This window comes from Gymnodraco acuticeps, unplaced genomic scaffold, assembly GCF_902827175.1.
Source record: "Gymnodraco acuticeps unplaced genomic scaffold, fGymAcu1.1, whole genome shotgun sequence".
NCBI lineage: Eukaryota > Metazoa > Chordata > Actinopteri > Perciformes > Bathydraconidae > Gymnodraco > Gymnodraco acuticeps.
Window position 1 is genome coordinate 774,033 of NW_022990346.1, and position 14,762 is coordinate 788,794.

At 35.9% G+C, this 14,762-nt stretch overlaps 2 protein-coding genes across 2 annotated transcripts; both read right to left on the bottom strand.

Moving 5' to 3' along the window:
• Window positions 1-24: 24 nt before the first annotated feature.
• On the bottom strand, window positions 25-8,479 carry prkag1 (protein kinase, AMP-activated, gamma 1 non-catalytic subunit). The gene is made up of 13 exons (XM_034223732.1): window positions 8,175-8,479; window positions 7,087-7,138; window positions 6,889-6,989; window positions 6,720-6,801; window positions 6,570-6,628; window positions 5,975-6,020; window positions 5,820-5,874; window positions 5,115-5,241; window positions 3,735-3,900; window positions 3,594-3,631; window positions 3,091-3,237; window positions 2,621-2,720; window positions 25-2,230 (listed from the first exon to the last, which is right to left on the bottom strand). The coding sequence occupies exons 1-13, from the start codon at window positions 8,181-8,183 to the stop codon at window positions 2,220-2,222; spliced, it is 993 nt and encodes a 330-aa protein (XP_034079623.1). The 5' UTR covers window positions 8,184-8,479; the 3' UTR covers window positions 25-2,219.
• Window positions 8,480-9,025: 546 nt separating this feature from the next.
• rhebl1 (Ras homolog, mTORC1 binding like 1) lies at window positions 9,026-13,833 on the bottom strand. The gene is made up of 8 exons (XM_034223905.1): window positions 13,416-13,833; window positions 12,492-12,563; window positions 12,319-12,386; window positions 11,602-11,684; window positions 11,231-11,287; window positions 11,078-11,125; window positions 10,801-10,882; window positions 9,026-10,679 (listed from the first exon to the last, which is right to left on the bottom strand). The coding sequence occupies exons 1-8, from the start codon at window positions 13,465-13,467 to the stop codon at window positions 10,587-10,589; spliced, it is 555 nt and encodes a 184-aa protein (XP_034079796.1). The 5' UTR covers window positions 13,468-13,833; the 3' UTR covers window positions 9,026-10,586.
• Window positions 13,834-14,762: the final 929 nt, after the last annotated feature.

Sequence of the window (14,762 nt, forward strand, 5' to 3'; positions counted from 1 at the left end):
ATGTCTCCATTCAAGTCACAAGTATTTAGTATCATGTCATTTATTTTCTGTAAAAATAATCATCAAAACAGTACATTTAGCCGACTCAAGTCCAAGTTACAATCACATGGGTCAATATCTCTATGACCAACTCATATAATAAAGTACAAACCTCAAATTTGTATTTAAAAAGGTTGCCATATGGAGGTGATGATGTTATTTTGTTATGTGCTTTTTTCCACTATCTAAAACTGGACAAATGACTTAATGCTGGTTCACCGAACAGTTTAATGTTGCGGTGTGAATCAATTTTATATCAGCTACCTGGTTACATCTTTAGATTAAGGTTATATCTGGTCATATAAAACATTTAACAATAATACCAATCTCTTTAAGAACCTTTTATTGCTCATCCTTCCAATGTTAATCTCAATGCATATCTGTGCGTTTACAATTTACATATGTAGAAACAGGAAGTGTGACAGGTTCCTGGCCCATCCTCTTTTGAAAATGGAAAAGGGAAATGCTGGTATTGAGTGATTTTGATAAAGTCCCCTAAATACAATTAACATGAAATGTTTAACTGAACGCAGCAGACATCACACATCATCACTGACTGTGACTGACACCAACAGAACACACTAAAAAGGTAGAAATCATAAAGCAATCAATGCCACAGACATGTTCATTTGACCATTTGTTTTTAGGTGGACCAAACTTTCAAAAACTAAAGCTCATTTGTAGCAATAGTTAAGTCCCTTTAACGATAATAATGCCAAAAACCCAAAGTGTGATTAACAAAACGGGCAGAGAAAAAATGTCTTTCTAAAGTCAAATATACAATCCACTAAACATGTTGTCACACATGAAAAACAGACAAAATGGCAAAACACAGAATCCATATATCCAGAGCATTTAATGGTCATCTCCTCCAGGATTCATTGATACTCTTCTGAATTGCACCAATGACCTTCTCTTGACAGCCTAATATTATTAAACTCTTCTAAGGCTAGAGTTGTAACGATGAGTAGGCGAGTCTGTTTTGAATAATGGATTAGTCATTATAGAAAGGCTTTTTCAGCCTCTTCAATATGGACATTTCCTGCTTCTCTCTGTTTGTGGATCATGTGAAATTGATTATTTTGGGGTTTGAACCGACAAAACATGACATCTAAAGACATCACCTTGGACATAGAGAAACTGAGTTTTCTGACATTTTATAGATAGAACAAAACAGATCCATTCTCTCAGCTACATTGTTGTCTGGCTTCACAACTAATTTGATCCAGAGTCCTTATATTCTTCGCACCTTTAACATGTAATCAATTGATTTAATAGTTGAAACAATTCCTGGCTTATTTCAAATGTAGTCAGACCGTGACCGGGGCTTTTTCGTTTTACCTGTGAAATCATATTCTAACACAAATGACCAGTGCAGACGACTAGCCGTCTCCTTCAAAGTCTAGAGTTTGTATGATTAATTGAGCTAAACAAAGTGTAGCATTAAGCTAGAGTATAAGAGACACACATACAGATACATACTTCTGCAACCATATAACCTTCAAAATTAAGTTTTAGATTTTTCTAGGTAACATTTTTACGAATCCTCCAACCACGTCTAAATAATAAAACCAATTGGAAAAACAAGATCATTTTGTCAAGAAAAAACAAATCATTTATGTACAAAGTACAGGACACAGGCTAAAGTTGGAACTTCCCAGAACAACAATGCACACCAAATATTAATCTGAAAAATAAACAGTGTTTAAAAGTCTTTGACATAGGCTTGCCTTTTGTGCATTGATATTCCAGCTGTATTAAAGAAATGTAATTCTGCCATCAAAAGGCATTACAGGTAAATCCGTTTTTATTTAGCTAGTGACCGATTATATAATTTAAACTGATGTGAAGGAATTTGTGATAAGAGCCATAATGACTGGCCTAAGATCATGGAGCACAGCGGTGGGAATGATGCCTGCTCAGAGAAGACGGCTCCTCATCCAGAGGTCTTCACATCTCTCCTTGCTTGGAATTTGAGCTTCTGTATGTCTTATGCTACTACCATTTTATCTTGCTGTGTTGCTAAAGCTTTATATTTTAGCAGAGAAGGCGAAGTATTCACGTGTTAATATAGGAAGTCTGGGTACAGGAGATAGGTGATGGTACTTCAATATACACATGCCTGTTCTCTCTCCATTTGCTCTTAAAATTGTGTAGCCTTTCTTGTTTCAGAAACATCCTCAAGCTGTGCCTGTGGACAGAAAATAAAAATCATTACTTAGTTCATCATAAACACATTTAGTAGAGATCACTGAATGCAATTTTCTGGGCCGATTCCAATTATCTTTTATCTGACATGTTTCCATATTTTTTATAAAAAACAAAATTAAAAGTATACACAAAAAATGTGTTGTAACTTTTCTGTAAAGGAAAATTAAACTGTAAAATCCTACAGAGATGAATCAGAGAAAGTATATACTGTGTAAGTTGGCCAATAAACTGTGAGATTTGATAGTAACATTTATATATTCAGGAAACATGTGAATGATTACTTCTTTTTATGGTGTGTATTTATATTATGCTGTTGCTTTTACTTAAAATGAGTCTATTCAAAGAAGCTACACAACTGTACTGTACTTACACTCTTCCCCATCGGTTAGGACTAATGCCTGGAGAATATCTGAAAGGGAGACTATTCCCTTCACCACTTCCTGCTCGTCCACCACCACCAGTCTGTGCACCTGAGGGAAACACCACAATCAACGTCACTCTCACCTCTGGAAAACTGTATTTCTACAAAGCCAGAAGAATTTATACAGAAACTGATAGAGGACATGCCAGGTGTCAGTAGTTGTGTTGATAACAAAGTGTCTTCAAGTGTTTTGTTTGAGTTTCTATTTAATGCAAAACCAGAGAAAAGCTACTTGTAGCCTAAGGTACTTTCACATGTGTTTAGTCTCCCACTTAGTACTTTCATTTTAAAACAAATGGAGGAACATTTCTGACACGGTTTATCACAGGGCATTTAAACTCTGGACAGTTATAGCAAAAAGCAACAGGGCCATCAGCCACAAGGCTACTCTGTGACACATGATGAAATCCAACGCTCACCTCGGCCTCCACAAGTCTGTTGATGATGGCCTCCAGGGTCTCGTGCCTGTTGCAGGTCAGCACTCCTTCAAAGTACTGAGAACGGTGCTGCAAGGCTTTTGTCACCGTCAGGTCCAGGTTGTTGTACGTCTTCTCTGCAGCCAGATTCTGCAGCAACACAGGTCTTTAGGTTAAATATGTTACGTTTCACAAAAAAGTTTGAAAGAAATACAGTGGCAATTTTAGCCTCGCATTTCAAAATCCTTGTATATATATATATATATATATATATATATATATATATATATATATATATTCACATCTCAAGTAAGCCGGAGTAATATGAAGAAATCCTCTAAAATACTATATGAAATATTGCTGAAATTAATTTGTAAACTGAACATTTTGGACTGTTGGGCAAATCAAGCAAACATTTGTATGCGTTATTCTGGGCATTTGGAAATTATACAAGCATCTTTGTGCATGTAAAATAAAAACATGATATAAGATTAATAACAACTTACTATAACATCAAATTTGGAGTATATATCCACCACATGACCTGCATGAGAAGCACCATATTAGTTCACAAACAAACACAATTAAAGAGGTCTTTGTCATTGATGCAAAATCAACCAGGGTGTCATTACAAACTGCCCTCATACCTTTGTCATCCACGACGGGGAGCGCTGACACTCGCTGTTCAACAAACATACCCAGCGCCGTGTACAGCGGTGTGTCTGTGCGGACCACTGCTATGTTTTTGAACGTTCCGATGTTCAGGTCCTCTAAGGTTTGTCCCAGGAAAGAGGGTTTTGGCATCTCTGATATCTGGAAACAATAACAAGAGATTGTGCACGCTTTATCAAAACTGAGGGAGATTGGATGTCTCTGTAAATATTGTTAGAATTATAACTTTTTCCTTAACTGTAGCAAATAGTCTTTACTCTATACTCATCATCTGCCATTATATTGAATGTATTCAATTAGGGCTGCAAAAAACGACTAATTAGAAAATCGATTAATGAAACGATTAATCGACTATTCGGACTATTACTGTATGCCTTGCACAATTTCTCAAACGCTCTTATTTAGCCATCAACTTTTAGATTTAGCTTGAGGTTGTTTTAGGCATGTGGAAACTAACAATGAAGACAATAAAGATGAATACTTGATTCAAAAATACATATATTATTAAATTAACTAAACAAAATGAACATTGCTTTTTATTTAAATTAAATAAATAATATTTCTCATCAGAAGAAACAACAATGTTTTAACAAATCATATTAAATTATGTGATGACAGAACTGTAAACAGAATAGCTGAAACTTTAACAAAATAAATAACTCAGTTTCCTCTAATCATTAACCCATGTTTGTATAATTGAGTTAACTCCGTGTGTTGCTGCTAGCATACATAACACCTGACGTGGAAACGTTACTCGTGGATGGAGCTACAGAGCTGCTAGAAAGACAGTCGAACCCGGTGCATTTCTCCGTCTGAATGTGGAGCACTTTTGCTAAATGTTTAGATAAATTGCTCGTGTTACCGCCCTCACATGCTAAACACTCTTGGCAAGGAGCATTGTCCACCTCAAGACGGGTAACATTTAACCACACCGCCATCTCCTCCGTGTGTTGCTGCTTGTAGCTGCCGCGTGTGTAAAATGCCCCGCCCACTCGCACACAGACGGGGGAGAGAGATCTCGTCTGGATTGGAAAGATAGAAAATACACCGAACATAGACGCATTTTTTTTGTCTTTTTGCATGTTAGAAACGAGATCTAACAATAAGACACTAAGACTGCGATATAATGTTTTTGTAGCAATAATACATGACATATATTTTTAAATGTCTCCAGTACCGATAAAAAGACCGATAACGCTGGACCTTAACGGCGCGGAAAACACACGTGATGACGTGACCAATGAATCGACGACTGAATTAGTTGGCAACTAATTTGGTCATCGATTTTAATAGATTAGTTGTTGCACCCCTATATTCACTGCAGTACTGGTACGGAGCGTATAGAGATAACTTACAAAAAGCTTGAGGAACTTGAGAATCCTCTTGTGAGTGAGAATATAGAGTGTGTTCCCGGACAGGGGGTCGATGACAGGCAGTCTGTGGATCTTATTCTTCAGCAGGGATGATACTGCATCATACAAACTGAGACACAGAGAAGATTAAAGAGGACTAAGTCAATCAAGGTGTTTTGGACAAAGCATGTTGTAAGATGAAAAAAGTGAAAGGAAAACAATCTAAAGAATAGCAAATAATGTTAGCTTTTCAATTATTGGTAAAATAGTGAGAAAAGTCATCTTTACAAGTTAAATACTAACAGAACTTCAAATCTCCCAGCATCTTTATTTAGATTTAGAAAACTTTGAAACTATTGGAGATATTGATTACTTCATGAAGTTAATATGAATTCTACTATCAATCACATAATTGTAGAAAAGCTGCTTGTAGCCTCATCTTATTGTCAGGTAGTGTTTGAACTCTAAAAACAGAGACCTTGGCCAAACCAAAAAGTCGTGAAGGAAAATGTCAGACAGCTACATTTGTACAATCTCAAAGACATCTGCTGTGAGTCAGGCAACTTTAAGGAGAGACTCTCACAGGCTAAACTATCAGATGCCTCCGTGTGCATCATCTGTGTGTCCAGATAAGAGAACTCAAAACAAAATGTAAATGCCTTGAAGTACTTCTGTACAACAAAAGATGAATACAAAAAAAACACTCACCTCGCATTGGGAGAAATGCTAACCAAGGGTTTAAAAGAGTCTTGCAGGTACAACTCTATTACAAAAAAGAACAGAAAATACAGTCAAGACTTTCAAAATTCCACAAGTTAATTTAAAGAAGTATATATATATCATTACATATTAAACTAAATCACCTCGCCACGTTTCAATTTTGTGTTCTTCCAACTCGTATATCTGGACCTAAAGGATAACAAGGAGAGAAAGGGTTGACTTATTCAAGAAGATCTGAGAAAGGGCTGCAACCAAAGATCTTGGTAGATGAAGCTGTAGATACATTTAGAAATTGATAGATTAATTGTTTGGTCTATAAAATGATAGACAACAAGGAAAAAGGTCCATCCCAGATTAGGAAAAGTCCATGGAGATGTATGCAAGTCCATGGAGATGTTTAAAAGTCTTGCTTTGTCAGTCCAAAAAAACAAAGACGTTTAGAATGAAAAAGAGAGGAGCAGGAAATCTCAACATTTGAGAGCCTAAAAACAGCCATTTCTGACATGTTTTCATGCATTACTTGAATCTGTTATCAGAGTAGAGTGATACATTTTCTGTTCTGACTAATCATTAAGTCAACTGATAATTGCAGCTCTAGAATCAAACAAGCTTAAAAAGTTCTAAGGTCACATTCCTATTAGATAAAACACAGCCTGACAAATTCATCTTCGAGTTGTAAAATGTTATACCTCATTATATCATTCTAGGTCAGTAACCATTTAGTGTCCACAATCTTACCAATGGAGATTTGTAGTAGCGATGAAGGATGTTAATAAAGTCTGTGATGGTCAACATACCTGTGGAGATGCATGAAGAGAATCAAGTCAAACCTTTATTCCATTTTGTCTTACACAGAGTGAAAGTGTACCAAAGGAAAATTGTCCTTACCGACGAAGCACTGCTTCTTGCTGTCCCACAGAGGCGCTGCTCTTACCCCATTAGAAACAAGAGCAAAAAAGGCTTTCTTCACCTGTGAAATAATTACAGCAAATAGTTCAGTCTCCATTAGCCAATGACAGATAGATTTCATTTATAAAATCTAAAGTTTATGTTTTACCTGAAGTGATGTATCGAACACAACAAGTTTGGAGCTGGTAGGTACGAGGTCATAACACCGATGGGACTTCATAAACCTGGTGTACACATTGTGCTCTGGGTCTGAAGGAATGAGAGAGACAATTCAGGACAATTATTTGCTGTTTTTAAACATGACTGTTTCTGACTTTGGTATCAATGTATTTCTACATTAGTTTACCTTCTATGACAGGGTCCTTTTTGCCCTCAAGATCATCAATAGCCACTGGAATCTGAAATAAAGAGATAAAGGTCTTTAACATTCAGTTGTCTGTGTGAACTGTGAAGTGAATGTGTAAACTTTAATTATTTAGAAGCCTGCATAATATGGCTAAATAATCCTCAGCTAAGCTAATGTAATGATCCAAAACTGTGCAGCAACACTTAGGCTAAGCATGTGGTTTAACATGTTTATGATTTGAGCTTAGGTGCAACACTAAACATTGTTACGTTTACGTATAATGTTGTTATAAGCTAACTTTGGAGTAGGGTTAATAAATGGGCAGCTGGGTTAACGTAGGGTTAACGTAGAGTGGATCGTGTAGGTAACAATGTGTATGTTGTATGCTTCCATGGGTCAAACCTAACGTTATGTATTAGGTTGTTGTCAAGGTGCATTTATCAAGGTCTCACTAACATTTGGTTCACAACATTATTACCCATTATACGCACTGACTCGTTGATTAAAACTGATTATAGCTAATTAGTTGCAGCTACGGTGTCTGCTATCAATACGTTTAACAACTTGAGCTAAGCACAACCCTTTACCTGCTTTAGAAATGTGATCCATGGCTATAGTTGTATCCGCAGGTGTAAACGATTAATTTGGCAGTAGTGTTATAAAATAAGCTGAACCTTTTTGGCAAACCAACGGAGAGTGTCCTCGTTGTTGAAGTTATGTGTAAAACTGAATAAACTCCACTTGTAAACATTATTAAAAGATTAGCATTAAGCATTAGCAACAAGCTAGCTACTAGTCTGTTGACATTAAGGAGCCAGTCGAGGTGACTTAATTCGGCTGTGGCTTTTACTTCGGTGGCACTAGTAAGGTTTTATTGTACACTATGTATTGATTATTTTATATGATAACTCTACAACGATACCGGGGGAAAGTAAGTAAGATTGAGAACTACTCTGCCAAGAATGAGCTAATTTACTTAGCTGCTAACATTAGCGTACTTCTGAAAGTCAGGTTATAACTAAGGTGAAAAGGGATTAATTACAAAACCGTACAATCTATCCACGCTTAAGTAGGCTAGATACACTTACACACTCCATATTCCATTCACGGTTTCTCCTTCCTGTAGCCGGGTTCGTTTACAGCCGGTGGGATCTTGCAGTCAGGACCACGCAGGTCTTCCGCTACACCTCGCAACGAGAAACTTGAATGGCTGGCATTCGTTACCGTAGTTCATGTAGTGTTATCGCACCAACATGTAATATCTGAAGACCATGAATTAATTAACCCCACATACTATAATCCTGTGTCTATGCCTACCTAGATGCCTTAAAATAATACTGTGGTCAAATCAGCCTCCACTTCGGAAAACACAGTCAAGACAGCCCCACGTTGTATTTGCGGTGCGCGAATATCCTATGCATTACGGTAGAGGCCTGGACAAACTGCCTTCAAAATAAAAGCGTTTACTCAGTCAATAACAAATATACCTAAAAAACATACCAAACATATTCATATATACTGGAGCTTAAATTAAGAAATGTGTACTATATAATATGATCAATAATAATTTAAAACAAACTACGAATAACTACCATATTATAACTGAGTAAATGTAAAACATTCACTCAGTTATAATGTGGTAGTTATACGTAGTTTGTTTTAAATTATTATTGATCATATTATATAGTACATATTTCTTAATTTAAGCTCCAGTATATATGAATATGTTTGGTATGTTTTTTAGGTATATTTGTTATTGACTGAGTAAACGCTTTTATTTTGAAGGCAGTTTTTCCATGCCTCTACCGTAATGCATAGGATGTTCACGCACCGCAATACAACGTGCGGGCTGGCTTGACTGTGTTTTCCGAAGTGGAGGCTGGCTTGACCGCAGTTCTAAATAGGCGACCCCTACTGTAATCCAGCTCAAAGACACATCAAATGAGTAACAGATTTATTTATATACAAAACTGTTTACAGCAAGATTTCTGAATTATCATTGACCCACAAGGGGATATTGGTGTCCAGGTGCACAACACCACCTGCACCGTGGTATCAAGTCAACAGAAGGAAACAAACTAACCCTTTAAGAGCACCTTGAGTCATGAAGGGAAGATGAGGGAGTTTGAGGAACTGTAAGGCACAGGACACAGCATCACCAGCTAAATTCAATCATCATTATCAATCAACTACTCAGCAAAGCACTTTTAAAAAAAAAAGGAAGTTACAATTACCCACTACAGGTTTAACATGAGGATTATGGGGGGAAATCCATGTTTTGCCAGGCTACAAAATCTAAGGAAAAACACGTATTAAGGATATCAAGCATCTAACAGTGATCATGCAAGTCCAACATGTGAATTAAATGGACTGCATGCCATTCTGGCTTGGTTTAATCAAGCCAGTTTAAACCATCATATCAAAACCATGAGATCAAGGATAACTGAACTAAATGTGTCGCCTTGAGACACTCGAATAGTCTTACGCAGTGTTAAAATGTAATTTGAAAAATGCAACTCAATAATGCAAACAACAAACCTGCACCACTCAAAATAACCAATAGTATCAAACCAATGACTAAGATTCTATTGATATTGTATAAAAAGGCCATAACTGGTAAATACCAAAAATCTATTCCAACCTAAACTAAAATTATTTGAGGGTTGCCCATGACATCTTTATTACAGTCAGTAAGGAGACATTAAACTGTATAAACAACTGAAGAGGACTAATATGCTTAGCGGAAGAGCTTAAAATGTGAGTTTTTAGATATACAAATAGATTCCTCCATCATGAAGACAAAGTTCAAGAGTCCATTGGCAAAAGGTACCTGAAGATAAGTTGAAAAATTACAGTGAGAAAAACTGTGAAACAAGTTATATTTCTTATGTTCAATTTCCTTCAGGGTCTTTAAGGAACTCCATTTGTAAGAGATACTGACATTTTAACACCACATTTAAAGCAATGTGAACTGTGACTCTCAATCACTGTCAGAAATAATACCAGTCCTTAAAGAATGTTATTTACCAGCCCTACCTTTACATTAACTCAACTAATCAAAGAGTTAGAAGATATAAGCCAATGATGTCTCAAACATCATCTTTAGAAGTAATTGCCATAATACACTTAAAGAATTTGATGCAATTAATTGGGACTAATATGTCTGGAAATATGTTTTTGTTTTCTGGGCATTTGAATAGATGTTATGCCCAGTTTACGATTACATTTCAGTATTTAAAGAAAGTATTTACTGTCAGTAATTCTTTGTCTAAAACAAAGATGAATCTTGCTCTTAGAAAGTTTTCCTTGCGGTTACAATATGTGGGATGGTTTTATCGACTGTTGACAGTTGGCTTGCTATGTAAATCAATCAAGCATCACAATGGAGCAGAAAAGTTCCACTGCAGTGTCTTGGTGTCGGTGAGGTCACGATTGGCCAGCTGGTGAAGTTGTGCCTCTTGTCTTCAGCAAATGAGCTTGCTGATGTCCTGGATACACTTTCACATCACAGCGCACTTTTTCTCCTCTGGAGGTCCATTTCCATCAGCTTTCTCCATCTCCAAAATGATCCGCTTAAAAACCTCCACAGCAGTCTGCATTGCAAGAATGTTGTAATCAGTGTGATGAAACATATTGAAATGAAATTCATTTTGTGAATCTTTGTCAGAATGAGTATGTGGACTGCATCGATTAATTGGAAATATCTGTCATTACCTCATTTTCCTTGGCTGAGGACTCTATGAATGCAGCTCCCCAGGAATCAGCAAGTTTCTTTCCCTCCTCTGGCTTGATAACCCTGGCAAAATAGAAATGTAAACTTCAGTTACGGAAAATTCCTTTAGTATTTGGATAAACAGGTACTAGGTTAACATAATCCATTTTTAGTTCTTCCGTTTTCATGAAAAATGTCTGACTGTATTATTAATTGTATTTTCAATGACAGTAACATCATGCAGTTTAGATTCTAAATATGTTCAATAATCTTGATTACCTTTCCATGTGGAGATCTTTTTTGTTCCCTACAAGAACAGTTGGGACCCTTTAAAAAATAAAAATAAAAACTTGTTGGAAAACAAAAAACACTTACAAAATAAAAAAAGACCATTTTGGAAACATTGTATTTTAAAGATCAAACTAAACTTACTGAATCTTCCCAACCATGTCTAGCAGCTTGTCGTGTAGAACCTGTACAACTTCAAAACTGAGCAGGGACAGAAATCAAAGTACTGTTAGAAAAAAATATATACTTATGAACATTTGTTTAAAGAAATGGGCAAACAGGCACCCAATGATTTTGAATACAGCACTGAAATAGATAAAACTGTGGGTTATCACAATAGTAGTTTTAACCATTTTAAATATTTTTGGTCTAGCAATAAAGTATCAACAAAAGTTAATTCTGTATATGTTTGAACACATTCCTATCATTAATTGTGAGACACAATATAGAATGTTTTAAGACTAGTAACAGTGTGTTCTTATTCATACAGATATGAAAAAGAAACATCCACTCACCTTTTATTGGAAGTCACTGCGTAGACAAGGACATACCCATGGATGTCCATTGAGTGGGATTGGTGAAAAATGGAGTACTCATCCTACAGACAGAAGGGAAAAAAAGGTATTATAATCTCATTGGGCATTAAAGTTACCAAACACAACACATCACTAAATGGAGTCGCACATACAGGATTACCACTTTCAATTGTACATCCACATCTGAATACTACGCAGTTTAGGTTAAGCTCTTTTTGCATTTCTATTCATACTGTTTAAAATGTGTGTTTATGCATAGATGCTGATAAAGATTAGGGTACACTCCTTATATTCATATTTTACTATTTGTAAAATTAGATTCCCATTGTGGGTTGCGTATGAATTGTTCTGATGTGTGTGGTCCAAACATTTCCAATAACTCTAAAGCCTTGTTCAAGTACAAAACCAAAATGTATTGTAAAAATATATAATTAATAATTTCCAGATTTCAAATCAAGCTTTTTATCTAAATAAATATTCTTGTTGTTGTTGTTGAGCCTTTCCCTTTCCTGCTTGCTGCACAAAAAGGGAGGAAAACACAGTTCTACCAGTAGGCCAGTCTAGCTTTTTAATCAACAAAATAACAACAAATATATATATATATTTTTTTTTTAAAGGGTGACAGTGTCATAAGAATTAGGAAAAAAACAAGAGCTAAGTGCTTGTGTCAGATATGTTGGTAGATGAAGAACTTACTTGTCCAGCTGTATCAACCAGCTGAAGATTGAAGTCTTGACCATTCACGTTGACCAATTTGTTAAAGGCTGGGGAGAGGGATTAACAAAGATTTTTTTTTATTAGATCAAGCCCTATATATCAATACTTTCTTAGTGGCAATATCTTACGCACAATCTATTAATGACACATACTGTTTTCGATGGTGGGGTCATAGGAGTCAACAAATTGTCCTTCCACAAACTGTATTGTAAGAGACGACTTTCCTGTGAAGGGCAAAGAAACATAACATGGTTGTTGTTGTTGTTGTTGGGGACACAAATACTGTGTCAGTGTAGTAGCTTTCTGAAATATGTCATGTTTGTGTACGGAAAGACTATTGTATTAAAAACTCTCAGATTACGTGTACAAACCGATAATAAAGACTACATTAATTGTATTATTATTATTAAATAATTGACAGATATTAACTATTGGTGAAGTGATAGTGCTCTTAAAATACACAACCGGTTCTGCTACCACAGCTATCAAAATGTGTAATCCTATGTTCATCTGTGGGGTCATTTCTCTTCTTTACTGCTATAAAGACTTGTGAATGCTTTTGATGCAACATTATTGGTAATGTCTTCTTTAAATATTATAAATACCGTGATAAAACATGATAAATAAACGGTTAACTCAGAATATGATTAGTCATTAGTGTGGCGCAATATCAGACACAAACATATTTTTAGAATATAAACGACTGATGTTAACTTGCTATGTCTATTATGGTTAGAGGCTGATTTTCTTAATTTCTCGACATTACATACTTGCTAGACTTCAACCCCCACTACTAGTCTCCATACTAGGATGTCACCGGCTGAGCTAACTTTGTTTTCACACAACACGTTACAAAATAGTAACAGATGGCTTTAGGTATACCATCGGATAATGTTAATTGTTAGTGTGGTTTTGTTATCAACTTGCTGGGTAAACACACGGAGCACAAATAACATGGACGAATGTTATCTAGCGTGTGTGGTGTAATTACACATTAAGAGGAAAACAAAGCGTTAGCCTGTTAGCTAGCTAGCTTACTAACATTAGCTGCTCACCAGCTCGTGTGCTTTACTCACCTACAGACCTGTACCCTATAACAGCAATCTTTCGATGCTTTGGTTGAGGCATTTTGGTGAAAAAAGGAGTTCAAAAGGTTTTAATAACGTAGTACGCCACCTAGTTTTACTATCTAAACAAACTTTTATCGCCACATTCGTCTCGCATCACGTGACAACAACAAACTTTTCGGAGCTGCCGCTCGAGCTCTCTGCTGGGCCTCGAGCTGGAAGTTCAGAGTTTAAGTACACAAAGTACAACTCCTATTTATTCAAAAAATCTCTCTCTCTGTGTGTAAAATGTAACTCGACATCGAGCGTTAGTTTGAAATGTTGAAATTGTTGTCCCAACTGAAACTGAAATCGAAAAAAAAGTCTCGCTCAACGCGGTTACGATTAGCGAGTCGAGCTGACGGAAACTGTCATTGTGTAAGCACACCGTCGTAAAAACAGCCAATACGTCATAACTGACACATCTTGTACAGTAGAGGTCACTGTGCGCCCCAGACAAAGCAGATTTCTGACAGACAGCCTGTTCAGACTTGTTCAGTCTGTCCTTCAAGCTCAATCACCGATTAAAATGTGTAGTAGCAGTAAAGGTAGAAAAGTACTTAGATCCCCTAGTAAGAACAAGTTATTATAATAATAATAATACTTTTTATTTTTAGGCGCCTTTCATGAAGGACACCGTAGGACACCGTACAATTTGTTATTTGTTATAGGCTACTACATAGGCTAGTGAAAATAACAGCAACAAATTTAAGGATCAAGATATAAGTAGTGTACACACAAATAAAAGTATATACTTAATCGGCAAAAAGTAAGATTTCAGGATAGGTTAATGTATATCTGTAAATCTGGATTATTGAAATATTGATGCATTCATGTGTTTATGATTTGAATGTTGCGGCTAAAGGAAGGGGTTATTTTTATTGAGTTATGTTATTCTTTATATACTACCAGGTAGCAAATTGTGAATTATTTCAAGGGATCAAAATAGTTTTATTTTTCCATATACATGTCAATAATAATAACAATTGGACTGCGGCCTACAACATTTTGTTATTTATGGGGTTCTTTTATTAAATCTCTGAAACTGCTATCATGTTGTATCACCAGAAACGAATGACATCTGATAAAGCTTAAAGTACAGAGATTAACAGAGACTTGCCACTAATGTATATTAACTTTAAGAGCTGCACATAGGAGAATAAGCTGTTTTTTTTTACAACTGATGATGAGGAGACATGCCAAATCAATTTCAGAATGCAACTGCACCAAAGCAATACATTTTAAGAGTATTTACAAAATGAATATATTACCTGATTTAAGACAGCATTTCAGCGCTGCAATATACATTATTATTGG